The sequence below is a fragment of the Talpa occidentalis genome, unplaced genomic scaffold (genome assembly GCF_014898055.3).
Source record: "Talpa occidentalis isolate TD23 unplaced genomic scaffold, MPIMG_talOcc4v2.1 talOcc4.4, whole genome shotgun sequence".
In the NCBI taxonomy this organism is placed as follows: Eukaryota; Metazoa; Chordata; class Mammalia; order Eulipotyphla; family Talpidae; genus Talpa; species Talpa occidentalis.
In genome coordinates, this window is record NW_023604295.1 from 134,455,222 (window position 1) to 134,482,417 (window position 27,196).

Consider the following 27,196-nt stretch of genomic DNA (forward strand, 5'->3'; position numbering starts at 1 on the left):
TATATAATGATTTTGTCCCACATTCATCTGTCCCATTATTTACTTTAGAAAGTACTGTCCTTTGTGAAGCAGCTGAGAAAAATTATCAGATTCTAGAATTGTGACTTCCTCTTTTAGTTTGAAAAATGAAGCATAAACATTTCTAATTTCAGATCAACAGCAAAAAGAAAGAATCAGCATGGGAAATGACAAAAAGTTTGTATGATGCGTGGTCAGGATGGCTAGTAGTAACACTAACAGGATTGGCATCAGGTAAAGAAAAATTTAATGCAATCTTGTTTTGCTTTAATAAGCAGTAAATAACTTTCCTCTTCTTTCCACAGGTTTTTTTTTTTTTTTTTTCCCCGATACCATTGGATTTTTAAAAGCATTTGTTTCTTACCTTTAGAAAATACTGTTAAACGTAAAACTAGGAATCAGGAAACTTCAGAGTCTAGTTTTTCCTGTAACTTTTTAAGTGTCTGCGCAGTTTGGTAAATCTTTCTGAACTCAGTTTCCTTATCTGTAAAATATATGGTTTGAACAAGATGATTGATAAAGTATCTTCTTATTTCAACATCCTAATGAATAGCTAATATTTATGAAGTCATTCTTATCTGTCAGTGTTGCAGAATTTTTTACATGTATGTTAATCTCATGACAATCTGTGGTATAATTGCTATTATTGACACTATTTTACAGATGAGGGGACTGAAGCATGAGAGGTTATGTAACTTGACTAGGGTCATGAAGGTAGTAGGTGACCAAGCAAAGATTTAAATTCAGGTATTTAACACAGGAACTTTTACTTTTAACTATCATGCTATACAGTGCCCACCAAGTACCTATCCTATGACATTTCAAGAAATGAACATCTGAAAACAATTAAGAATTGTTTTAATGTCACTCAGCTTTCACCATGGAAGATTATGTCCGAAGAACATAAGGAAAAGTTAAAATGTGTATGGAAAATAAGTAATATTCATGAGAATTTTGTAGCTGCTCTGTATATCACTCATTGATCTTTTTTATGTGATGAAAAAGACATAGGTTTTGACCATACATTTGTATTTTTTTTGTATTTTATCAGTAAAATCATTTTGATAAATTTGATTCTCTGTTATTTAGGAAAAACTGAAAATCTTTCACAGTAATTCATTAATGCTATGACTTTGTTTCCCATGGACATTAAATTTTAATGAGATTGAGGTCATTTGTAAGTCTGTTAATTACCTTTTAGATTAAAACATCCTAGTAAAATTTTGACTTCAGTAACCAGATTTGTGAACCTCTGACCAAGTAACTATCTTTAAAGAGGTTTTAGTATCTTTAAATACCTTTTTAAAAAATTACAATTAATTTGAATGATGTAACTGGTTTTAATTTCAGGAAAGAATGTTTTATTTTTAAGACTAGTTACTTTCTAAGGACTGTAAGTAGCTAAACTTATTTATTTATTTATTTATTTATTTATTTTAAATGCTCGCCATCTCTTTTTTTTCCTTTAATATTTATTTATTTATTTATACAAGCACCGGGTACAGTCAGAAGCGCGGGAGGGTGAGAGAATTCACCAGAGCCAGAGCGGGGAGCAGAGCAGGCAGAAGGACCGAAGTACACTGCTGAGGGCAGCAGCGGGCTGCAGGAGAGGTCTGCGCGCCATGTGGGACCCTCCTCCTGTGGCCGGGGAGCAGCCAGGGATCGAACTGGCGCTGCAGAGGCTGCGGGCAGCTTCGGAACCCAGCGCTCAACCGCTGCGCCACCGGGGAGGCCCAGCTAAACTTATTTATAACTAAGATTAGAAGATCTTAAATTCATATGCCATTTGCTCTGTGACCCTTTATTTATAGGAACTCCTCTGCTTCCCTTGATACTTAACTTGATAATTTTCAATTTCCCCCAAAATGGGTTTTTTTTTTTAACAACCATCTCCAAAATGTTGTTTACAGGGGCATTGGCTGGATTAATAGATATTGCTGCTGATTGGATGACTGACCTAAAAGAGGGCATTTGCCTTAGTGCATTGTGGTATAACCATGAACAGTGTTGTTGGGGATCTAATGAAACAACATTTGAAGAGAGGGATAAATGTCCACAGTGGAAAACATGGGCAGAATTAATCATAGGTCAAGCTGAGGTAAGTCTTGCTTTGCCTCAAGATAAGTTAATAATTTATATTGTGAAATGAGTCTCTAGTTCATTTAATTATGGAGTTAATCACAAATTAAGTGATTGTTACCCACATTAGGGGAAAGAAAAGAAGGAAATGTGATAGGGTAGAAGGAGAAAGAAGAATCCATTACAACAAGTAAAATATAAGTAAAAAGCCTTTGTGTTAGTTGAGTCCATAGTCACATACATGTCTACTAGGTTATGATGTAAAATGTATTTCTTATTGTAGAAAAGAAATATAGTAGGTTTTGTATAAACACAGAAAGTTAAGATGAAGTCAAGTTATCGAAACTGTTAATTATGTCACATTATTTGAGAAGTATGGATTATGAAAGTATGAATTAATAAAAAATAAGTAAGCTCTAACTGGTCTATTTTGAAGAAGACCATAAATTTTTTCTTTGTGGTTTTGCACTATTTTTGAATGACTTTTTTTTTGAATGACTTTTTTTTTATTCATACTTTGGAAGTTAGACTAATAGAGTGCATATATATATATATATATATATATATATAGTGTTAAATCATCATAGCTGACTCTTAAAGCTAAAATTCTTTTTATAGCTGACTTTGAAGCTAAAAAGAATGTATTTGCTGGTAAGATAAGCAGTTTGCTGTTTCTCACCTGGTTTTCAGGAGAACTGCAGCAGAATGAAATCCGAGTGCCAGAGCCACTGTTTCCAAAAGTGGTCTGCAGGTTGGCAGAGATTAAAGTATAACTGTGATTCTTAGCAATGGTAAAAGCTGGGAAAAGAATTAAATAGATTAAGTCTTATTGGTATGAAATATGATTGAGTTTTGAAATCTGTTAAATATTTTGTTCACATAAGGTTTTTATTGTAGAAGTATACCCAGGAACCTTTTATAAAGTTTTACCCACATTTCTTATGTGGTAAAGCACTTGCATTAGAGATGCACTGTAAATTACATTCGTACTATTTAACTATTTGCTTTTTAGGGCCCTGGTTCTTACATCATGAACTACATAATGTACATATTTTGGGCCTTGAGTTTTGCCTTTCTTGCTGTTTCTCTGGTAAAAGTATTTGCTCCATATGCCTGTGGATCTGGAATTCCAGAGGTAAGACATGTAAAATATTTGTCATTAAACATTTAATACTTGTTGTGATACATATCTTTTTGCCTTCACAGAAAAAACTAGGTTTTGATTTTTCTTTAGGAGAATGGTTTGTTCTTAATGTGAAAAAGAAGTTTGTAAACATGGAAACTAAATGTAGACATTATTGAAAAAAATTTTTCCCTCTAGTCAATTCTTCAATTACCGTGGAGGTTGATTTCTTTTATTCCTCACCATTAATTAACACATCACTAAACAAACATCAGAACACAGAATTTAACATGAGGGACCTGGAAAAATATCTATGACTTATGGTTCTCTGATGGATTAGTTGATTTTTGCTGTAATAAACCTGACTTGAACACATTTATTCTCTTTTTGTAACCATTTTTTTAATGAGATAAGTTGATTCTTGAATTTGAAAGACAATATTTATAACCGTTTTTTACTTTATTTGATTACAGTGGATCTGTAGTATAAATCTTTGTGTTTTATTTTTTTAACAATAATTTGAAAGCACATATACTTAACCTTGAACATGATATGACACATTTCTTTTCTTGTCACCTTTTTACTTTTCTATCTTAAGTTACCAGCTTTTTCTGGTGCATTACTTTTTAAATTGTAGTAATTTTTAAAATTGAATTAATCAGTTTTCTGCTGTAGAAATATTCAAATTTTCTTTTTCCTGTTATATAATAATAATAATATTAATGTGTGCATTCCCTTCAATATGGCCTGAGAGTTTAGCTTTGTTCATAAGGTAATTTTGCCTTCTTTCCTTTCAGAAGGATATTGTTTTGTTATAGATTTACTTATAGTAGTATAGATTTATTATATATAATATGATACTCGAAATGTTTGAAAAATTGTGAATTTTGCATAGCCTGCCAACATTTTGCAAGGTGGTTTTGTGTGTAAAACGAGAGTATCTTAAGTTAGTTAAGTTTTCTTTCTTATTAAAGGAAATTAAGCTGCTTTAATCTTTCCTTTGTAGATTAAAACTATTTTGAGTGGATTCATCATCAGAGGTTACTTGGGAAAATGGACTTTAATGATTAAAACCATCACATTGGTATTGGCTGTGGCATCGGGTTTGAGTTTAGGAAAAGAAGGTCCCCTGGTACATGTTGCTTGTTGCTGTGGAAATATTTTTTCCTACCTCTTTCCAAAGTATAGCACAAATGAAGCTAAAAAAAGGGAGGTAAGTATCTTTTTTGGAATAGCTTCCGTATTCACATTAAAAATCTGATGTTAGATTTGTTGGTGCTCCTTTTCCCTTTGAATATTCTCTGGCATCGTTCTACACTTTATCTTCAGTGCTGCTCATTTACTCTTGTATTAGAGGTGTTTTAGGTAGACTGTGTGGTAGTCATTGGGTTTTAGTTGAATTTCACAAGGGTCTTTCTTTTTGCTTTTGCTTTGCCATACACCTTCCCTTCTCTGGAGATATAATACTGCTTTTACTCTTATTCTCCCCATCAGTATTTCTCCAGGGGTGAGATATTGGAATAGCTGTTCTTCCTCTGGAGAAACTTCCAAGTAGCATTGGGAGTGGTGTGATCTGCAGAGAGCTATCTGACACCGTGGGGCAGTTCTGAGGGCCTTTAAATAGAACTTCCTGAGGTTTAATCAGAAATTCACATTAAAGGGGATACAAGAATTCCTCTTTATTCAGCTGTTTAGGACAATTTCCCTTACCATTTTTTCAGGCCAGCCTGAGCTCTTTTAGGAGACCTTTAAACATTTTACATTACAGAATTTCTCAGATGTTTCTAGATTGTACTGGATGTTTTCTAAAAGAAAAGTGGGCTTTTGCGACCTATATTTGGGGGCCTGGTCCCTACCTGTTTTCTTAGTCTTTTAGCTATTAGGTAACGATATTTTTGCATCTCTAAATATTAAGAACTCAATGATCTCTGGCCCTGCACAGAATCTTTCTTCTTTTTTTTTCTTATAATAGTGGAATCTTTTATCAAATTATTCTCCAATTGAAATAATCTTAGTTTATTTTAATATTAGCACTAAAATATTGTCCTTGCGTTGCTATAGATAGTCTAAACGTGGAATACTTCAGAACATCATCCTTCCATCTCTGAGTAATTGTGACTCCAATACTATCTTACATAACAAAAAGGAGCTAACATTTCTGATTACTTACTATGTATCTGGTATTATGGCAAGAATTGTACTTGGCCTAAAAAATTTTAATTCCACAATAATTCTATTAAATTGGCACAATTATCCTCATTTATAGGTAGGAAACTAGAGCTTAAAGTACTCCTTTGTCAGCTAAGTAGTGTGTGGATTAAAATTTATTTTTCTCTGACTATACCACTGCTACTATGATTGTGTATATATGTGGTTTTAAACTTAAACAAAACAAAACCTGAAACTATACTATAGCATAACAAGGTAGTGGCTAAGATGGAACTCTACCAATTTGTCTTCCCAGTTCAATTCCTTTATTTGCTATTATGGCTGGGCATTTTTTGTAGTATGCTTTTTATTTATTAGAAACTTTTATGGAAATTAAATTCACCTAAGTGTTAATATACATTCTGTAATGGTTAATGTTTATGACATTGTTCTATAACCATAGTATGTAAGTGGCTAGAATTTACTTGGGACTTGAAGGCATTAAGTCTTCATAATTTGACTTCCTTCCTATGTCCATTTCCTTGACTTTTTAAATTAAATTATTCTAAGATGAATCATATTAAAATGTGTGTGAGCTGGAGGCACCGCGATATTAGTTTGATTGTAAGATTTTATTACATTAAATGTTGGATCATAGAATTCAGTTAAATATGTTGTCTGTTAGCCTTTTAATGGGGGTGGGGGAGGGAGAAACAAAAGCAAAATATTAAGTTTCATTTCTTCTCCCTTCTACCCTAAATAAGCAGAGTCCACATTCTAAAGTCAGGTACAACTTAATTGAAACAAGTATTTATTTTCACTTTGCCAAATACTTGAAAAGTGTTTACTGAGTCTTAGGCATTGTTGTAAATACTGTATCAACTCTTAATTCTCATGAGTTAAGCAATATTTTCCTATCCCCATTTTAGAAAAGAGAAAACTGAAGCACAAAGAGGTTAAGTTACTTACAACTAGTAAGTGGTAGAGCTAGAATTTATCCTAGTAACCACTATGGAGTTCATGCTCCAATATTTTCAATTTTATTTTGGTTATTATTTCTCATTTCTCTGTCAGTAGTGTGAAAATTTAAGAAATGCTTTTGTAGCCTCAGGTATTTACTGGATAGATTAGTGGAATAAAGATCTTTAGAAAAACAATTGTAAGTAAATGTCCAGTGAATTTATATGTGTAGTTGACTTTGCACCGGTGGGAATTGGGCAAGTGACAGACCAGGAAACTGGAGCCAAGGACCAGAAGAGTATTTGTGGATGTTTCTTTAAATGTATTGTAGAGTTTCTGGTTAGTGAGGCTATCTAGTACGGGCAGCCATTGTTTGTGCTTTTAGAAGGAGATGATTTTAATTGATAGTAGCAAAACTAAAAATTAAAGATTTTTTGCAGACCGTGCTCCATTGGATCCTCTTTTCTCTGTGACTGCAAAAGCAACCTGAATGCCAGTAAAAATGAGCATATTTGTAGAGGACTCGGGGTAGTGAAAATACAGAAAAATTCCATAGCCTTTATGTTCCTGGATATTTTACTAGGATTTGGAATAGAGTTAATTACTAATAATGAAATAGTGAGCTCTAAAACTTGAAGAAATGATACCCTATAAAAATAAATGGACAGTCCTCTCCCCAAATTACAGTTACTGCTCTTTGTACTTGTCTTCCCAAACATACATCTTGAATGTCATCTATAGTCATCGCATCCTCCTCTTTACATCCTATTTACATTAGTTTATCTGCTATAATATTTTTTGACTGAATGTTGAATATATAAATGAACTTTCAAATTAATGCAGAAGAGAAAAAATCTTTTTAGGAAAAATAAATAATGCCTTTACTTGGAGAGGAAGAAACCATGTGAATTAACTTTGGAAGAGATGTTTGGAAAATCTGAGTAACCTGAAGAATTTTTATTTGGTATAGTTGAGTTTTTAAGAAAATATAAATATGCCATATCCTCTTTTTAGGTGCTATCAGCTGCCTCGGCTGCAGGGGTTTCTGTAGCCTTTGGTGCACCAATTGGAGGAGTTCTTTTTAGCCTGGAGGAGGTACGTTAAAGAAAACACAGCAGTTAAAATTCTTTATAATTACCATTACAAATATATTTTGTCATACTTCTTAGTTTTATATCTAGTAAAATCGATGTAGAGTGTGTTTTTTAAGTTTTCAGTTTTATTTTCATACTTTTTACTCTTAATAAAAAAGTGACATAAACATATGAAATTATAGATGTCCCTTGTGTCTACACCTGGAGGGAAAACTTTTTTTTTTTAAAATAATAAATTTTATTTTTATATTCCCCATACAATTGCAACTCCCCCATTTTGACCCCAATCCCTCCCCTTCCCCCCCCCCAAAAAAAAGTGTCTCTGGTTCATAGTTTTTTGTTGATTTTGATGATTTTTTTGATTTTCACTTTCTTATAGTTATTCATTTTCCTGGTCCCTTATTTAAGTTTTCTAGATTCCTGCTATGAGTGAGACCATCTGGTATTTTTCTTTTTCTTTCTGGCTTATTTCGCTGAGCATGATCCCTTCCAGCGCCACTTTTTTAAGTCTATAGTGTACAGATATTAGTGATTATTTAAAATATAACTTTGTTCACATTTAAAAGTAAGCAGATATGAATTTGACTAAATAGAAAGTGTAACAATCTATTCTAGCTGGTTAAATTGCAGCCTGTATTAAAAAAAAAACAAACTTTTAACTGATCCCATTTTTGAATAATTTTTCTTGTGTGATTATTTCTGTTGCAGTTTTTGATGTTTAAGGAAATAATTTTAGTCACTTCAGTGGGGTTATTTTGTTTTTGTTTCTTTTTGGTGGTTAAACATTTTTTTCCTTTCTGAGCCTCCCCTGTGGCAGAGCAGGTCAAGCGCAGTGCTTTGAGGCTGTCTGCAGCCTCTGTAGTGCTGGTTCAATTCCCGGCTGGCCAGGGAGATACCCACATGGCGCAGCAGACCTCTCTTGTCTCACCTGCTGCACCCCTCAGCAGTGCTTTTGGTGCTCTGCCTGTTCTGCTCCCCGCTCTGTCTCTGGTTAATTCTTGCACCCTCCCGTGTTTCTGGCCTCTACCCCAGTTCTTGTATAAATAAAGAAATCTTAAAAAAAAAAAAATTGGGCCTCCCCTGATGGTGCAGGCAGTTGAGCGCAGCTCTGTGAAGCTGTCCGCAGCCTCTGCAGTGTGGGTTCCATCCCGGCTGGCCGGCGAGGGTCTCAGATGGCGAGCACACCTCTCCTGTCAATGCCCGTTGCTCCCCTCAGCAGTGTATTTCATCAGTCTGCCTGTTCTGTTCCCTGCTCTGTCTCTGGTGAATCCTCTCACCCTCCTGCACATCTGGCCTGTGCCCCAGTTCTTGTATAAATAAATACGTAAAAATCTTTTAAAAAAAATTAAAATTTTTTTTCCTTTTTTTTTACACATTTACACAAAAATGTGACTAGGAATATTTAATTTTTTTTCTTCCACTTGTTTGTGTTCTTTTTTCTTAACATACAACAGGCAAATTAAATACTTTATGAATTAACAGAAGTTAGTGATGGTATATTTATTCTTAACTACTGTGAATGAATTGGAGGTGGAATTCATTTTGAAAATAAAATAATGCTAGGCATTTAAAATAATTACTAAGCACTTACAGTCAGCTATTACTGTGAATTTGTAATGACATGATAACCAAAGTGGTTAAAACATTTTTTTGTCACAATAAAAGCTATGCATGTAAATTTTAGTTGCAGCAAAAAAATAGAGCTATGAAATTTACTACTCAAATTATATCAGCAACAACTTGTAAATTGTAACATTAATTTTTCCTTTTTTTCTTTTTTTTTAGGTTAGCTATTATTTTCCTCTTAAAACTTTATGGAGGTCATTTTTTGCTGCTTTAGTGGCTGCATTTGTTTTGAGATCCATCAATCCATTTGGTAATAGCCGTCTGGTTCTTTTTTATGTGGAGTATCATACTCCATGGTACCTTTTTGAACTGTTTCCTTTTATTCTCCTCGGGGTATTTGGAGGGCTTTGGGGAGCCTTTTTCATTAGGGCAAATATTGCCTGGTGTCGTCGACGCAAATCCACCAAATTTGGAAAGTATCCTGTTCTTGAAGTCATTATTGTTGCAGCCATTACTGCTGTGATAGCCTTCCCTAATCCATATACGAGGCTCAACACCAGTGAACTGATTAAAGAGCTTTTTACAGACTGTGGTCCCCTGGAGTCCTCTTCTCTTTGTGACTACAGAAATGACATGAACGCCAGTAAAATTGTTGATGATATTCCCGATCGTCCAGCAGGTCTTGGAGTATATTCAGCTATATGGCAGTTATGCTTAGCACTCATATTTAAAATCATAATGACAGTATTCACTTTTGGTATCAAGGTAAGTACTAAGTACCAAGATACTGAAGTCATCTTGGCATTTTCAAAACTTGTATGTGGAATAAGAAATGAAATTTTTATCTAAACTTGTTTGTCTCAAACATAGGACAAAAAAGTTACTATATTTTGTGTTTAGTTTTAAGTAATGACAAAAAGAATTCCTGACAATATATTGTTGAACATGATGTTACTATGTAACAAATTACCCCCAAATTTAGCCAGCTTATTTTGCTTTGGATATTAAGTCAGCAATTTGGGAAGACTCAGGTGAGACCACTTTGCTTGTGGTCTCTCACACAGTTGCCTTTAGACATGCCCATGGCTGGACATCACAGAGATACATTTTTGTCTAGCACCTGGGCTGAGAAGATGCAAACAACTGGAGATGGAACACCTGAGTTCCTAAAATCTTTTATTATGTGCAGTTTTTCTCAGCATGGTGGACCAAGAGTAGTTCTTTCTTAAGAGGTGACTCAGGCTTCCAAAAGCAAGTGTCCCATAAGAACTTTTCTAACCAGCTAGAGAAGTCATGCAGTATGATTTCTGTTACATTCTGTTGTCTCGGCAGTCATAAAACCCGCTCAGGTACAGGGGGAGGGACATACACTCTGCCTGTTGCTGGGAATGATGTTTTAAAACCACTTGTATTAGTTTCCTATTATTGCTGTAATAAATTACCACAAGCCTAGTGTTAAGGTTTAAAAAACACAAATATATTAGCATATTTTAATATTATATATTATATATTCTGATATGTATTTTATGTTTATATTTATATATTAAAATATATGTATAATATTATACTTCTGGAATCAGAAGTTTAAAATGAATCTCATTGGGTTAAATAAAGGTGTCAACAGGGATTTATGGAAGGTTTGAGGGAAGAGTTTTTGCCTTTTCCAGCCTTCTAGAGGCTGCCTGCATTCCTTTGCTTATGGCTGCATTGTTCTTTTTTTTTTTTTTTTTTAAATTTTGTTTATTTTTGTGCAGAAGAGCTGTGGTGTAGGCCAGAGTTGTGGGGGGTGAGAGGTTTCACCAGAGACTGAGTAGGGAGTAGAACAGGCAGATCCACTGAAATATACTGCTAAGATAGGCAGCAGGCAAAACAGGAGAGGTCTGCTGCACTATAAGTGGGTTAGCTCCCTGGGCAGGTATCGAACTCCGGCCTTGGCAGTGACAGCACTGAGCTTAACAAGTTGACCCCCAGCGAGTCCCCATTCTTCCTTTTTTAAAGTCAGTAATGAATGACTGGTCAAGTTTTTCTTTAATCTCATCATTTTTACTAATTCTTTTAAATTCTTTTTATGTTTATAAGACGGTTGTGATTACTTTGAGACCATCTAGATCAGGCTAATCTTCTATATTAAGGTCAGCTTATTAACAACCTTAATTCTGTCCATCACCATAACTCCTCCTTGCTGTGTAACATAACAAATTCACAGGTTCTAGGAATTAGGATATGAATATCTTTGGGGAGCCATTATTCTGCCTGTTCTCACTGTAAGTTTTAGTTTAAAAGGACACTGCAGATTCAGAGTTAAATTACTAGGCCTATGAATACTGCATTTTTACATCAAGGATTTTACTAGGTCTATGAACAGCATACCTTTTTTCATCAAGGATTAAAGGCAGCTATGTCTTATGCCCTAGGACATTACTTCTCTTGAATTTATAAAGGCAAGAATAACATTACTTAATGATCTTCCAGCAAATATTTTTTTATATGACTGTTAGTGATTTATATTATGAAGTGATATCAGCAAATCTTTGATCTTTAAATTATCACTCTAGTTCATATAATGTTGAATAGTAATTTATATTCGTGAATGATTGTGTGATTTTACAGATGTAAATTGGACTGATAGTTTTGTTTCTATGAAATTGAAGTGTTGGTAGTTTTTGAAATATGTTCCGTGTTCAGTCCACTAGATATCAGTAGTTAAAGTCTTGGAGTTTTACTGTTTTTTTTTCCTTACCAAATCGAGTTTAAGGAATTGTTAAAGCTCCTGTTTCTACAGTAAGTTGGTTTTCTGTAAATTCCCAACTTTTTTACCCTCAGTTGAGCTACAGGAAGCTGGAGGCAGTTGGCAGGCCTTTAATTCCCATGATACCCTCATCTCTGGCTGAAGGATCCTCACTGGCAGGAGAATGTAAAACATATTTTGATTTCTTCTATTTTAATATCCTTTTACTGATTCCCGTCCCACTCTACAACATGCTGTCATTTTGCTTTCTGCTTGTTTTAAATTCAAAGCAGTTTAGAGCTATTAGTTTTCAGCATTTTGTAAGTGATCTTGCTTACTTTGTTTATTATTACTATTATCCTCTTTACATTTAATTAATAATTTTCTTATTTTGGTCAACTCATGTCACTAAAAGTATACTGGACTTTTGCATTTTGCATTGTACCACTTAAAAGGAATGGAATCTCATATTTGTCATTTGATAAACAACAAATATGTAGAAAGTATATAATCTTGGTTTCAGTGATAGTACTGAATTTAGTTTTAGGAAAAAATATATTTTGCTTTCTTATTTTAAGGGACTGACGAGTATAATGGTGTTGTATACATTGTTTTGTTTAAAAAATATTTTATATTGTCCTTTTTTTCCTATTTCATCATGGACTAATGAAAATTTTGTTAGGGACTGGCATTAAGGAACCCCTAAAATAAAGAATTAATAATCCTTGAGTTTTCTCTTTGGTCTAGAGAATGTGTTTTGTTATTTTGTAACTGAATTCATGGAATGGTTAATAACAAGATGTTGCTGTAGTTTTATTTGTTCTCGAATTTTGCCATATAAATGCAAAAGTATTAGGAAGAAATTCATAGTATGTAAATTTCAAACAGGTAATGGAGCTTCTCCACCTCCTTAAGAATTCTTTTCTTATAGGTTCCTTCAGGCTTGTTCATCCCCAGCATGGCCATAGGAGCGATCGCCGGAAGGATTGTGGGGATTGCCGTGGAACAGCTTGCATATTATCACCACGACTGGTTTATCTTTAAGGAGTGGTGTGAGGTTGGGGCTGATTGCATTACACCAGGCCTTTATGCTATGGTTGGTGCTGCTGCATGCCTAGGTAATGTAACCACATGTCTGTCTGTTTATGTATGTTTGTGAATCTGAGGAAAGAACAAGTGAGAACCCGCCTGCTCACAAGGGGGTGAGGAGAAGGGTGGGTCATGTTTTAATGGAAATGAAGCAGTAGTGCTATTTATAATATATTTATGATATTGTAGTACTTGCTTTCATTTTACCTGTCTCTGAACATTTAATGCAGAAATTTAATAGTAGTATCTTTTTAATAGTAGTATCTATTTAATGCCTTAGAAAAGCATGTTAGAAAAGCTTTAGAAAACATGTTAGTATGACATAGGCTTAAAGTTTGAATCCTGTCTGTGGAGATTTTTAGTTTTTTCATTGTGATCTTGGTTTACCGTAGAGTGATTCCTAAGAGCAGCATTCTAGAGAAGCTTAAGAATAGCTTTACTTTGGTCTCTGCTGCCGTGATTAGCTAGTCCCAGTACGAGATCACAAGCCCTTCTCCATCTATAGGGCATTTATAATGGAATGAGAAAAAGTAACTACTTCAGAATAACAAAATATGTGCATTGGATACTTAAGATTCCATTTATTGTCTCACATAAAATTAGTTCTTTTTGTATTTAAATGTCAGCTAAACTTTGGTTAATAATTATTTGGTTTAATAATTATTTAGTTAATAATTATTTGGCTTAATAATTATTTGTATTTTGACAAAATGATTAAAAGTAATAACTGATCAACAAAAGTATAATATCAAATGAAAGTGAAGGACAGAATCATTTTCCTCAGTGTAGCAGGTATTTCTTAAGTATCACTTCCTATTTTAACACTGTGCTAGGAACAGTGAGTAATACAGAAGGAGGTATAAAACATGGACTCAGCCTCAACTATGATCAAGTTGGGGAGACAAAACCAACACTGCAAAAATAATAGTGAGCAATATATAATGATTATATACAGTACTGATTAAGTTTATAAAATCTAAAGGAAGAAAGAACTGAAGTAATTCAGGAAGGCTAGAACATGAACTTTATTTTAAAAGACTGGTAGAGGGCCTCCCTGGTGGCGCAGCGGTTGAGCGTTGGGTTGCGAAGCTGCCCGCGGCCTCTGCGGTGCCGGTTCGATCCCCGGCTGCTCCCCTACCACCGGAGGAGGGTCCCACATGGCGCGCAGACCTCTCCTGCCGCCCGCTGCTCCCCTCAGCAGTGTACTTCGGTCCTTCTGCCTGCTCTGCTTCCCGCTCTGGCTCTGGTGAATTCTCTCACCCTCCCGTGCTTCTGACTGTACCCAGTGCATGTATAAACAAAACAAACAAACAAATAAATAAAACATGCCTCTATAAAAAAAAAAAAAATCTTAAAAAAAAAAAATAAAAGACTGGTAGAAATTAACGAAGACTACTTTGTTGAAGATTATAATAATACAAAGACAAAAGAGTTAGGGTAGGAATAAGTTTAGTATTCATGAGGCTTTGAAGAAGCTATTGAAGTTAAGTGTGCATTTTGGATACTTTTGGGAAACAAAGTTGAGTTGCTGAGGAGGAGGCAGGTTAAGGAAAGGAATGATTTGTATCAGAATGAATTTGTATTTGGAATTGGTTGGATCTGTGGAGAGTTATGACTTTGCCATTCTAGCTTGATGACTTGATGTTTTGATTTTTCAATATCTTTTCTATAAAGTGGAAATACTAAGTACTTATCTACTATAGTTGTTTTGAGGATTATATGAGATAAAATGCACAGTGCTAGTAAAATAAGTGCTTAGCTTAAAAAACAAAGAAAAAGCCTTTGTTAACTGACTAGAACATGACTGGCATAGAGTAGATATGTAATATATAGTAGGTTCTTTCTCCCTTCTATTTTTAGGTTAAAAAACAAAAAGGAAGAGTTAAGCTTAACACAGTATGAACTGGCAAGCCCTGGTAGGTTTTTGAGCAAAGGATCAACATGGTGAAAGTAGTACTTAGGAAAGATTAACCTGGGAACATGACTTATAAAGTGGATTGAAGGTAATGGGGCCTGGAGTCAAGGAGGTAAGATAAAATAGTGTTAATTTAAGGAACAAAGTCTTAAGGACCTAGATTAGGTTGGTAACAGTGAGAATGTTAAGACAGGGAATCACAGACATACTTTGCAGAACAAATTAAATATACTAGGTGAGTCTAGATCCTGGAATAAAGTGATGAACCAAGGTGACTGTCTATCAAGAAGAATGATGTCCAGTGTTGTAGTTAGGGCTGTTGGACTGGGAGCTCATTGGGGGAGAAAAGAAGTTTGCTTTTAAGTGTGTGTTGTTTTCTGTGACACTGGGCCATCCAGCCTATTTACAGTTTGAAAACAAGACAAGATAGGGTGTGCATAGTTGGAGACATGGGACAAAAGCTACAGTTGAGGTGGACATATGTGGATAGGAAGGCATCAGGGCATAGAGATGGTGACTTGAGTAAGTGAATAGATGAGTGTTCTAAGGGAGGGTATATTCCTTACATGGTTAATGTAAGTTGCAAGGTATCAAAGTATTTTACTCCTTTTGAAAAGATTTAAAGGAGAGAAGTGAATTAAAATAATATTTTACCCGCGAGTTTAATTTGTAAATTGGTAGTAAACAAGATAGCTCTGAAGAATTAATAATAAGCTTTTATAAGGGTGAAATTATGTCTCTGCTATTGCAATAAACCAAAATGGAAAACTTGCTTTAATTGATTAATCATGATATTTTTATATGAGGCAAAGGGGTTTTAAAATATTTATTAAATTTTCATCTGTGTTATAAGCAAAGCAGATTGGTATTTTTTTTCTAGACCTTATTAAAATAGTGATACTTGTGCTAAGAGTAGTAGTTTTTGATGATAATGCTTTTCACTATGTTCTGTTTACATTTTTTGTATGATTACTTTGTACATAAATTATATTAACATTTATTAATGAAGATCCAGTCCTTCCTGACCTGTGGTGTTTACTTTTTTTCAGGTGGTGTGACAAGAATGACCGTATCACTGGTGGTTATTGTTTTTGAGCTTACTGGAGGCTTGGAATATATTGTCCCCCTTATGGCTGCAGTAATGACCAGTAAATGGGTTGGAGATGCCTTTGGTAGAGAAGGCATTTATGAAGCGCACATCCGCTTAAATGGATACCCTTTCTTGGATGCAAAAGAAGAATTCACTCATACAACCCTGGCTGCTGATGTCATGAGACCTCGAAGGAACGATCCTCCCTTAGCTGTCCTCACACAGGACAATATGACAGTTGATGATATAGAAAACATGATTAATGAAACCAGCTACAATGGCTTCCCTGTCATAATGTCAAAGGAATCTCAGAGATTAGTGGGATTTGCCCTCAGAAGAGACCTGACAATTGCAATAGGTACCCTTTCTAAAAAAATAAACACTTGTAAACATCTAAATTTATTGATAAATATTACCTAGGTAGCTAGATAATAAATACAGATTTCTAGAAGGAAAGGAATAAAACTTAATTGGTTGGATTTATGGGAGCATGATATGTATTTTAATGTCCTTTGGAGTCTTCTTTAGTAAAGGAAATTAATGCTGCTTTGGTTTGTTTTCTGCTGAATATAGTTTTATTTTCTGATTTGGCATTGTTACCAGAGATTGGAGTCAGATTCTTTCTTATCCCACTCATAAAAGCATTATTAACTTGATATTATTTATAATAGCATGTAATAGAAGGACTAAGCAAGGGCCTCCCCTGGTGGCTCAGCGGTTGAGCGCTGGGCTGCGAAGCTGCCTGCAGCCTCTGCAGCGCCGGTTTGATCCCCGGCCGCTGGCGAGGTTCCCACATGGCACACAGACTTCCCCTGCCGCCCGATGCTCCCCTCAGCAGTGTACTTCGTCAGTCTGGCTATTCTGCTCTCCACTGTGGCTCTGGTGAATTCTCTCAACCTCCTGCGCTTCTGACTGTACCCAGGGCTTGTATAAATAGAATAAATCTTAAAACAAACAAACAAACAAAAAAAAACAAGGACTAAGCCAGTGCCAGGGCATTCAGCTAAACACAACTTTTATTTAATAAAATAGTAGATTTGTATGCAAGTTTTGAAAATTTCATCTTCCTTAGTCTTTTTCTTGCCAGATTCTTTGGATTTAAATTTATAATATTAACTTGTACTGTCTAAAGTGAAAAAATCAGTGAGATTTTATTTTTGGTCAATGCCAGGTTGAAAAAGTCAGTCTTATTTTATGCCAATATTCGTGAAAATGTAGTTCAAAGGCATTAACCATACTATATTATTTCTTGGAGATAAACTTTTTCTGAGGAAAAAGCAACCAGGTGTTCCTCTGAAATCCATTTTCTCCCTATGTTATAGTCTTAGACTGTTCATGAGGCCCAAGAAGGCTCTAACTTTTTATATATAATCTGAATCCTTTCCTCCCAGCCCTCAGAGATGATAGTGATATCTTCATTGAGTCATTGCTTTGTTGTGCTTCAGTTTTTAGTAGTGTATCCTGAATTGAAAATGTCCAGCTTTTGACCTGCCTCGAATGTCATTCCTGTGACCCCATGGTCTCCCTTCCAGCTCATCTCTGTGGTCACTGCAAAAGGATTGAGAAATATTTCAATTCTTCTGCCATTTGATAGGGGAGGTTAGGCTGTATAAATGAGGATGGGGAATATTTCTCAAACTGGAAAATTTCCACTTAAAAGAGCTATTAAAGCAAAAGAAAAGAAAAAAAGTCTCGAGAATGACCTGTTCCATTTAGGGTGAGGGTCCAATTTTAGATTAGCTGTCTCATCATTCCACGTTTTGCTTTAGGGAATAGAATAATACTTGTCCAAGAAGGAAAAATGTGTAGTTAGACTTGGCTGTGCCCAAACTAATAAGCTATTACCGTTTGCTAAACCTACAGTCAGAGGAATTCCATTGTTTAGATTCACCGTCTTTTGGTTTTCATAGTAGCCCATCAGTAAAAAGAAAATGATCAGAATTTTTGGAATTTGCATAGAATTTTAAAGAAATAGGCCAATTTTTAAGAGATAAAGGAGAAAGTGGTAGAGAATTATATTCTCACTGATTCTATAGATTTATTTAAAAAATTTTTGTTACTGTCTTAAGAAATAGAATATTTGGGTAACAATAATTTTAGGTTAAGGGAATTGGGGTATTTCAGATATGTGAAATATGTCATAAGGAATGTTAGTTATATGATCACTTTTTTTTTTTTTTAGATTTTTTTTTTTTTTTTTAATACAAGTGCTGGGGTACAGGCCAGATGCGCGGGAGGGTGAGAGGATTCACCAGAGACAGAGCAGGGAACAGAATAGGCAGATTGACTGAAACACACTGCTGAGGGGAGTAGTGGGCAAGACAGGAGAGGTCTGCTTCACCATGTGGGATTCTCGCCAGCCAGACAGGATCGAACCCGCGCTGCAGAGGCTGTTCGCAGCCTCTGCAGCGCGGCCCTCAACCACCTGCGCCACCAGGGAGACCCCATATGATCACTCTTTGGACACACTTGGAATATTTATTAACATATTTGTAAAGTTTGTTTTTAAATGGAAAATATGGACCCTGTGCACTAGTATTGCCTGTGTCTATACTAAATACAATATATAATTTATATTTATATAAAATACTTTATTTAAGGACAAAAAATATATTAGATACTGTATCCTAGGATGGGAAAACTCAAGATTTTAAGAAAGTTTTCTACAATGTTATTTATAAACTGCATTTTTGTTACTTTTTAAAAATTGTTTTTTAATTTAAGTGTAGATTTATACAGTTGAAAGTCAAGGTTGTAAGAAATATGTTACAGTAAGAAACATATCTACCTCGTGACCTCATAGTCACAAGTTCAATTCTATTTAGGCAGCCAACTCCTTGGTTTCTTATGTAGTTTGTAGATATTATTTTATAGTTATGTAAGTACATCTGTAGATTATTTTTCCTCTTTTAAGCATTATGTTGTCAAGTTATGTTGTTTTTTTCACTAAACAATGTTTTCTTGAATGTCTTCCCATGTCAGTGTGTAGTTTCCTTCATTCTGTGTTCTTGCAGTTACACAGTATTCCATTTAGCAGATGTGCCATGGGATATGTCATGATTTTTTTTAAATAATTAAAAAAAATTTTAATGAAGTACTAATTTTTTACATCCTTCTTAATTTTTTTTGGCAGCATAGAATTTCTCCCCTCATGTGTGGTCAGATGAGCTCTGGCACTACAAAAGCATACCCATGGTTTCTTGTGCTTCCCTCCTTTATCACCCCCCCCATTTTCAGCCCTCCCTACATCATGAATCTTGAAATTACTTCTCCATCCTTGGACATTTAGTTCCAGTCTTTTGATGTTATTAAAGTTGTGGCCTCCTATATTTGATAATATAAATTACAGAAGTGAACTTATTTGATCAGAGAAAGCATTTATATTTTCAGATAGCACTATGTAGAGGTGTACTATTTACTCCCACTAGCAGTGAATTCTGTCCCATCAATGGTTTACTATGTTAAAGTGTAGTCTTACTTTAGAGACATTTCCTCCGCATTTTAGGTGGGGCAGAATGTTTTATAGATTTATTTAAAGTGAACCAACCATATTTAATAGTGAGTGTAATCATCTTTCCTATTTTGTACCTTAAAGTATAAAAATATACTTTTCCATTTCTGTTTATTTAATAAGAGCTGTAAGTTGCACAAGGGACTCTTAAGGTATGAAAACCTGAATATCATCAACATATTGAACACAATCAGAAAGATATGTGGTGCAGTGACAAGTTTCCCTCATTGTGTTTTTCTCCTGCTCCTTTAAGATCTTTTGTTCATAATAAAGCTTTAGCTTGTATACCTAAGAGAACTAAATTGCTGATGGTTTCCCCTCTCAAAGGAATATTATCAATCCTAGATCTTAAAATAGAGTTTACTTAATTATATGGCCAGCATGTAAATGAACCAATCTTTTGTTAATTTATTTGTAGTAAAACTTCATGCCTGCTCAGGTAGTTGATAACCATTTTATGAATTTAGATACATATTTGCTTTCTAAAATTACTACAGGTGAATAAGTTTTAGATCCCGGAGGAATGTTTTTGGAATGTATTACTACCAGATTTCATGGAATCAAAATGAAAGATGATAGATAGCCTTACTGCCTTTTCTTTCTTAGTTCCTGTGGGCACAGCCACATTTTGAAGCTTGTGTCTAGGGCCCTCAATTGAACTCCTCTGGCTCATCAGACCCAGGTTAATTTATCCAAAACAAAACTGAAAGTTCCTATTTGATGTTGTCTTGGAAAGCCTCATTTCACTTACAGTGTGTGCTAATTTTTCTAAGTATTTTGCATCTGCTATGTAAATGGCCAGTATTTGTCTTTGTTTTTCTCATCTGCTTTACTGCACATAATTCCCTCATATTTCTTTCATTTTGCTGTAAAAGACAACATTTTGTCTTCCATATGATTGAGTAATATTCCATTATGTGGAATACCTTTTTAAATGAATTTTGAGACGTTAAGCCCTTGAGAGTATATTAACAAGATTTTTCTTTAAAAATAATAACAATGCAAAAATCATACCAAAATAAAAAATATAGGGGAAAAATAAGACATAAATTTGTATAAAGAGAGGTAAAATTCATATTTACTTTGGAAATTTTGTGTTAGATGAGAGCCATTCCCTTTCTCCTGGAAATGTCTCCTGCATAGACACGCAAAATGTCTGAGTCATATTAGAAAATGAAAACTGTGACATTTTCTGCTTCAAAAACCTTTTTGAATGAATGGCATCAAAACAATTTTAAAAGACCAGAAAACCAAAACTTGCAGATGTCCTGGCACTTAGTAAGTGTTGCATAAATCATGCTTGTTAAAATAGTTACTGTATTCATGTAAATTAAGTGTTATTCTTCAAATGACAGAATGAAGCCAGGGAGGCTGGATGTTCATTAGCCTCGTGCCTAGGACCGCCATTCCAGTAAATCAACTTTTTAAAAACAATTGAAAATTTTTTGGTCATTGTTTTGTCATATTAAATATTTATTTAGATAATCTCAGTATATTTCCCTTGATGACATAATGGTTTTTATTTTATGGGCTATTTAAGATTGATTGCTATTAGTTTTAACTCAGAATGTCTGTCATGTATGCTATCAGTATGTACACTCCTCCATTCCATTGTCCAACATAAGTCATTAGCTAGATGCTTCTATGGACTTGAAGCAATTTACTGAGCATTTTTCAAGTCACTTATGTCATATGTTAATGGACTTTCTTCTTTTTCATGTGTTTATCATGCTTTTAAGGTGGTTAAGTAAGAACTAACCACTAGGATGTGGTTATTGAATGTGTTACAGCACAGTTAAATAAGGCTTTAGTGGTCAGGAGTAAAAAGCATTGCAATATCTGTTTATGAGCAGTAATATCTGCTTAATTTAACACTGGTATTTATTATTTTGACTTGAATTTTTGTTGCAAAGTAGATGTTCAGTATAAGAAATAACTATATTTGTGTATACAGTTTTGAATACACTCAACTCAAAATAGAAACTAAGCTGAATGACTTTTATTTTTATATTCTTTCCATTTCATGGTTTCCTTCTCCTTCTTGTGGTTGCTCTTCTTCCTCTTCATGAAGTTTTATGTGTCTTTGCCACTTCTTGTCGTAACAAAGTGGGTGTGAAGATAGGCAAGAGGACAGAAGCACTTGAAACACAGCACAACTGGAGAGAAGGAGAAATTAAAGGATTGTTTATAATTAAAACATAAAAAATCAGTCTGTGTCCATTATGTGCATTATTACAGTTTGAACTGTAATGCTCATGACTCTGTAGAAAATTAAACTGTAACATTAGAGAAGAGAAAGATGTAGCGCAGAAGCAGAGTTCACAACCTAGTCAAAGCTGGGATGAACTTTCTTTAGTCCCACTTCCAGGTTAGGATAAGTGACATTTAGCTCTATTCAGTGGCAAGCAGGCTCCATGCAGTGAAGGATTCCTATAATAAACTGTGCGCTCAACAATTTGTACAGGTTTTAAAATTCCTTATTCCACATATGCTTTCTTGTTCCCCTGACTTAGGAAACAACTTCCACCTCAATAAAGAAAATTGTACCATGTTTTAATTATATAAAAAATATTTTATTTAGATGAAAGTGATTTGTAACTGGTAGATTATAATTCTATCAAATAGAAGAAATTGCTATGGGACTTTTCAACTACTCCTTTTTGGTTAAAATGAGGGAAAATATGAAGGGATGAAAAATCATAAGTATTTTTTCAAATCTCTGAGTAAGCAGGTTCCCTTAAAACAAAATCTGTCTTTTAAAGCAAATTCTTCTTTATCTCTTTTCAGAAAGTGCCAGAAAAAAGCAGGAAGGTATCGTGGGCAGTTCTCGTGTATGTTTTGCACAACATACCCCGTCTCTTCCGGCAGAAAGTCCTCGGCCATTGAAACTTCGAAGCATTCTTGACATGAGCCCTTTTACAGTGACAGATCATACCCCAATGGAGATTGTAGTGGATATTTTCCGTAAACTGGGTCTGAGGCAGTGCCTTGTAACTCACAACGGGTAAGTTTGGTTAAAGAAATCAGTTCACTTATATCAGAATTGATGATCCTTTTTAGTGAAATCCATATGCAATGTTAGGGGAGAGTGTAAGTCAGCACTCCAGTGGGAAGTCTCTTTTAGTATGATTGTAAATTCGGGGTCTGTCACTCAGATTCACACTTAACAAAGTAAAAGAAAAATGTCAACAGTCAGCTCTTTGCCACAACATGAATTGACATTTGTCAAGAGCACTTCAGCATTGGCAGGGAGGTGCTAGAACCTCCCTCATGTGTATGCTCAGCATTTTCTTTCTTGGAGGGATAGTACTCATGCTTACTGCACAAACTTGTTTTGGTTTTTTGGTATTTCACTTGTAGAATATAATAATTCAATAATAGCTTTATATATTTTTGCTTTTTACTTACTGTTTCAACCATTATTTGGTTTATCATGTAATAAAGGAAATAATATATAGTTAAGTGAAATTTGTGAAATAGCTAAAAACCTCCTTTGCCAAATGCCTTGTTTCCTTTTTCTTTACCCACAAAACTCTTCTATAAACTTCTCATGACAAACACCCATGTGTTTAAAATGTATAAATTAATTTTTCTGTTTTTTTTATATAAGCTGTGTGTTTCTCCAGAATAGGAATATCGAAAAGTATTGTTTGGCAATGTCAAAGGGAATGTGGAGACAGTGCATAGTACGCCTAGCATCCTTGGTTGGATTCTATTTCCACTGCTCCCCTCTCTTCCTGTGCCAGGGGTCTGTTGCCCAATCCACTCTCTTTAGTGCTCTTTATTTCCTTATATTGCTGCTTCCAGTTGAAATGATTAAGAATGTCATTTTATCTGAAGGTGGATAACAAAGGCTAGAGACGAGAAGCGGGGATTTTGGATTATGCATGAATTGCATGGTAGCCCTGCAAAGTGTGAAGCAGGTTGAAATGCTAGACTCTTAGAGAATCACAACAGGTGTTCTGTTTTTTTTTTTTTTTAAGTCTGTGCAAAACATATGGGTGACAGAACACATGACCCTGTAGAGAAAGGAAGAAGAAGCAAAAGGAAGGAAATTTGTTTATAGCAATTCCTCTTCATGTTTCTCCTTTAACTTTGCCAACACTTCTGGGAAATATCTCTGCAAATGGACTATTGCAGCTGAAACAAGTGTAATAATTTACCCAGTCACATGTAGCAAGTCATAGAATCCACTGTCTTTGCAATTTGAAAACTTTGATGTCTTGCTTCTGTCTACACTGTTGCTGACTGATAGGATATAGTTTATTTCTTTGTGATTTCTTAAACCAATACTATTTTCTTGGACAATATATTAGGCTGTTTTGGGCTAGGAATAGAAATATAAAGCCTAGAGCATTGGATCCTTGTTTAGAGTTTTCACTGTGCTAGCCTATTAAAATAACTAGATGTTATGAAATAAATCATTAAAGGATAAAGCTCTTGAGGGCAGGGAAATTTTGAAATTGAGAAATATCAGTGATTGGCTAAGAGGTGTATATAGTAAAATAACTTCTGTTTAATTTTTTTAATTAAGTAAATAATACCAGACTTAACTATTTGAAAACTTAGTAAGTGCTTTAAGTGGAGTGACTTTTCCTAAAGCTTTACTGGTTCTGGGGCCCTTCTGTTATAAATAGGTGAATTGGAAACTAGCCTGAGTTGTTACCAACTTTTACTTGCTTTGAGTTGTTTTCTGTGTCTGGCAAGGTTTGACCTTCTGTGTACCAATAAATGTCATTCTCTAGTCATGAATAACTGATTACGAAGCTTTGTGGATTAATCGCCATATTTCACTTTGTTGATTAGCTCTCAGGTTTTTGGGACCAGAGATATTAGAAAGGGAAATATTTAAAAGAAAATGTAAAAGTGAGTAGCTGAAGTCTTACCTGATGCTGCCTGCTTGTAAAGACAGCTTGGGGAGGGAGTGACTTTTTTCTTAAGTAATCTGTTTAATTGCCTTGATTATATTTTTCTTGTTTCTCTCCTCCAAGGAAAATAGATCGATATTTTTATAAAGAAAAGAAATCATATGGGGTGGTGGCTCTTGATACTGTATTTTCATTGAAGTATGTAAGGAAATAAAGTGCCTTATTCTAACTTAAATTTAAATGAAGTCCTATCTTCAGGTTCTTAGTGGAAAGTATAAAGTACTAGATAAATATTAACATTTTTAGTTTATACTGAACCCTTTAGAGGTGGAATAGAACTCATTGGGGGAAGACACACAACAAATCCAGTAACCATAGATGCTTGAAGAAAAGAATAGCGAGATGAGGGGTGTTGCTGTAAATTTTAAAGATGTCAATTAGTTATAGCTTTCCTACATTTTTGTTAGCCAGGAGAATTTCCGAATCTTTTAGTCTTGGCGAAACTAACAGGATGTTAATTGGCATTGTTCAAAAAAAGTTTTGTGACCATGTAAGTTTTAAGTTTGCAAAATATTGAATTGAGTACAATTGAGGTTTCTTTGCTGTGGAACTTCTCAGAACTTAGAAAGTGTTGATGTTATTTGAATCTCAGAGGGGTAAAAGGAAGCATAACTTTCCAAACTTATTTGAACATATATTCCTTTTTCTGATGGAGCCCGAAAAGGGGCAGAAAAACTCTGATGGAGAAAAGGGACCGATGTTTCTTAGGACATACTTGGGGAAAATGCTGGGTTCTGCATTTTAACTCTTGCATCATTACTTTAGTTCAAATGGAAACAATACGTTATTCTAGATGTGGGTCACATTTTGCAGTGATTTTCCTTGCATTTCTTGAAATTAGTAAAAGCCGAGCTGAACGTTACCTTCATTTTTCTCAAATCACTCTTCATTAACTAATGAGTGCAAGTACCTATGTTTCCTCCTTTTTATTGCTATTGCATTGTGAATATAGAGATTACTTTGTAAATCTCTAAATTTGCTACTTGATCCTTAATAAATTTTCAACTTTTCTCATTGTCCTCCTGTAGCTTTACTAATAGAGATGTTAACCAGGATTAATCATCATATATAGTTAGCTAGAAAAATATGAGTAAGAAATAAAATGCAGTTATTTTATGTATTTAGTTGCCAAGGTTTTCACATATCCTGACACCAAGCATAAATTCAAGAATATTGATGATTTTTCACAAACCTTAAATGTTTTTGTCAGATAAGAACATCTATTAAATGACTACTTTATGGAGTACAATTTCTGAGCTATTTTTGAGGGGTAACTTACTTCCATGCTCTGAGAACTTTTCATCTTTATTCTTAAGGATTCCGTGTTTTTAAAATAAGAAAATATTAGCAGAGAGGCTGTTTCTGCTTCTCCACCCACCCATAGGCATCACTTATGTTTTTGCCACATCTGTATAACCAGATTACTTTGAGTAAGTGAAGTCCCCTGGTGACAGTGGCATTCTTCGAGCAGCCAGAATGTTCAAGTGAAGTTTAATAGTTATGTTGGCTTTAACCAAATCACCAGGGAAATGCCAGTTACCCTGACAAGCATTCTGGATTGATTTCTTTTTCTAGTTTATTTAAAACTTTTTATGGTTTTTTACACTCACTGTCTATATTGCCTATTGCCACAGATTGCAGTTGAGTTTATTGACTTTCATTATAAAAACCAGTAACTAGAATGTTATTTTAATAATTTCAAGCAGTCCAGTTATCTTCAGTGTCATGAGAATTTATGTCCATCATTTTGTTTGAAGTGATAATGATGATTTCACTGAGAAGTAATCATTATTTAGAGATAAAGCATAAAGTAAAAGTAACTTTGGTCCCCTATATAAATATACCTTATTATCTTCTTTTAAAAGTTGAAATGCATCACTTCCTGAAAGTTAGGAGGTGTTTCTATTGGTCAGCATTATTTTGTGCACGTTACCTTTAATTTTAATTCCAAAGAATGATAAAATCTAAGGGATTTCTTAAGTCTCCTGATAGATAATAAAGGGTATGCCATCTTCCACTTTTCTATCACTGAGATGTATCCAAATCATAGGTGCTGCATTGTGAGATTTTAGAAATTAGAAAAATATTTCTCTTTAAGAAAAGAACACTGGAAATGAAACTAAATTTCCAAAGGTCTATAGCTATGTATTAAGTTCCTTTTGTATTTTGTATTCATCTTCATTGTGAACTTTTGCAGTTTTCATTTTTAATTTGAAAAGGAAAACAACCCACCAATGTTTTAAAATAGTATGTCTCTTTTTAAAGTTGGTAGAATTTATTATGCAAATGGATGTGGGGTTTTAAATCATTTCTGTTTTTGTTGTTTTAAAGATCATTAAAAGCATTCTTATGTTCATGTTTTTATTTTTTTCTCTCATTCTTTATCATTATGATTGGAACCTCTTTTAATTTAATTTCTCACACAGTTATTAGCATAACATGATCTGTTTCAGGATTGTCTTGGGGATCATCACAAAGAAGAACATATTAGAACATCTCGAGCAACTAAAGCAGCACGTCGAACCTTTGGTGATTAGATATATCAGATCTCCTCATTAGACACCTTAGAAGTCAGGAAGCATGAAACTTGTGAACTGTTCAGTTCTCTCTTGCCCAGATATCTGCTGAACAACAAAAAAAATACTACATGCTGCCAATTACATTTGTATCATAAAATGTCTCTAAGATAAATTTAGATATGTATAAATTCTATTTATAGAAAGTAAGTAAAATTTAACATCTCTCAAAAAAAATCATTAGTTGCAATATAAGACCTGTAAACATTTTGGTAGTTGAATGAATAAATGTTGGCATTCACACAACAGTGTCTATCTTGGTGGATACACTAGTCTCAGGAGACACCAGCTTTACTGGTTATAAATGCCTGCTCCCACCCCAAGCCCTTTCTATTTCTTATGTTTCCTAATTTTGTGGTAGTCTTGTGGTA

General features: G+C 34.4%; 1 protein-coding gene across 6 annotated transcripts in view; it reads left to right on the forward strand.

Moving 5' to 3' along the window:
* The window catches only part of CLCN3 (chloride voltage-gated channel 3), a 74,405-nt gene that overhangs the window by 44,855 nt on the left and 2,354 nt on the right, over positions 1-27,196 (forward strand). For 3 of the 6 annotated variants that reach the window (XM_037526429.2, XM_037526427.2, XM_037526426.2), the window contains 10 exons: positions 153-252; positions 1,929-2,116; positions 3,110-3,232; positions 4,227-4,433; positions 7,343-7,423; positions 9,208-9,753; positions 12,648-12,834; positions 15,770-16,168; positions 22,109-22,325; positions 26,703-26,778. In XM_037526429.2, coding sequence (XP_037382326.1) covers positions 153-252; positions 1,929-2,116; positions 3,110-3,232; positions 4,227-4,433; positions 7,343-7,423; positions 9,208-9,753; positions 12,648-12,834; positions 15,770-16,168; positions 22,109-22,325; positions 26,703-26,778 — 2,124 coding nt within the window. Of the gene's footprint in view, positions 1-152; positions 253-1,928; positions 2,117-3,109; positions 3,233-4,226; positions 4,434-7,342; positions 7,424-9,207; positions 9,754-12,647; positions 12,835-15,769; positions 16,169-22,108; positions 22,326-26,702; positions 26,972-27,196 lie in introns of all 6 variants that reach the window. The other 3 variants (XM_054701043.1, XM_037526428.2, XR_008554026.1) reach the window with 2 other exon arrangements.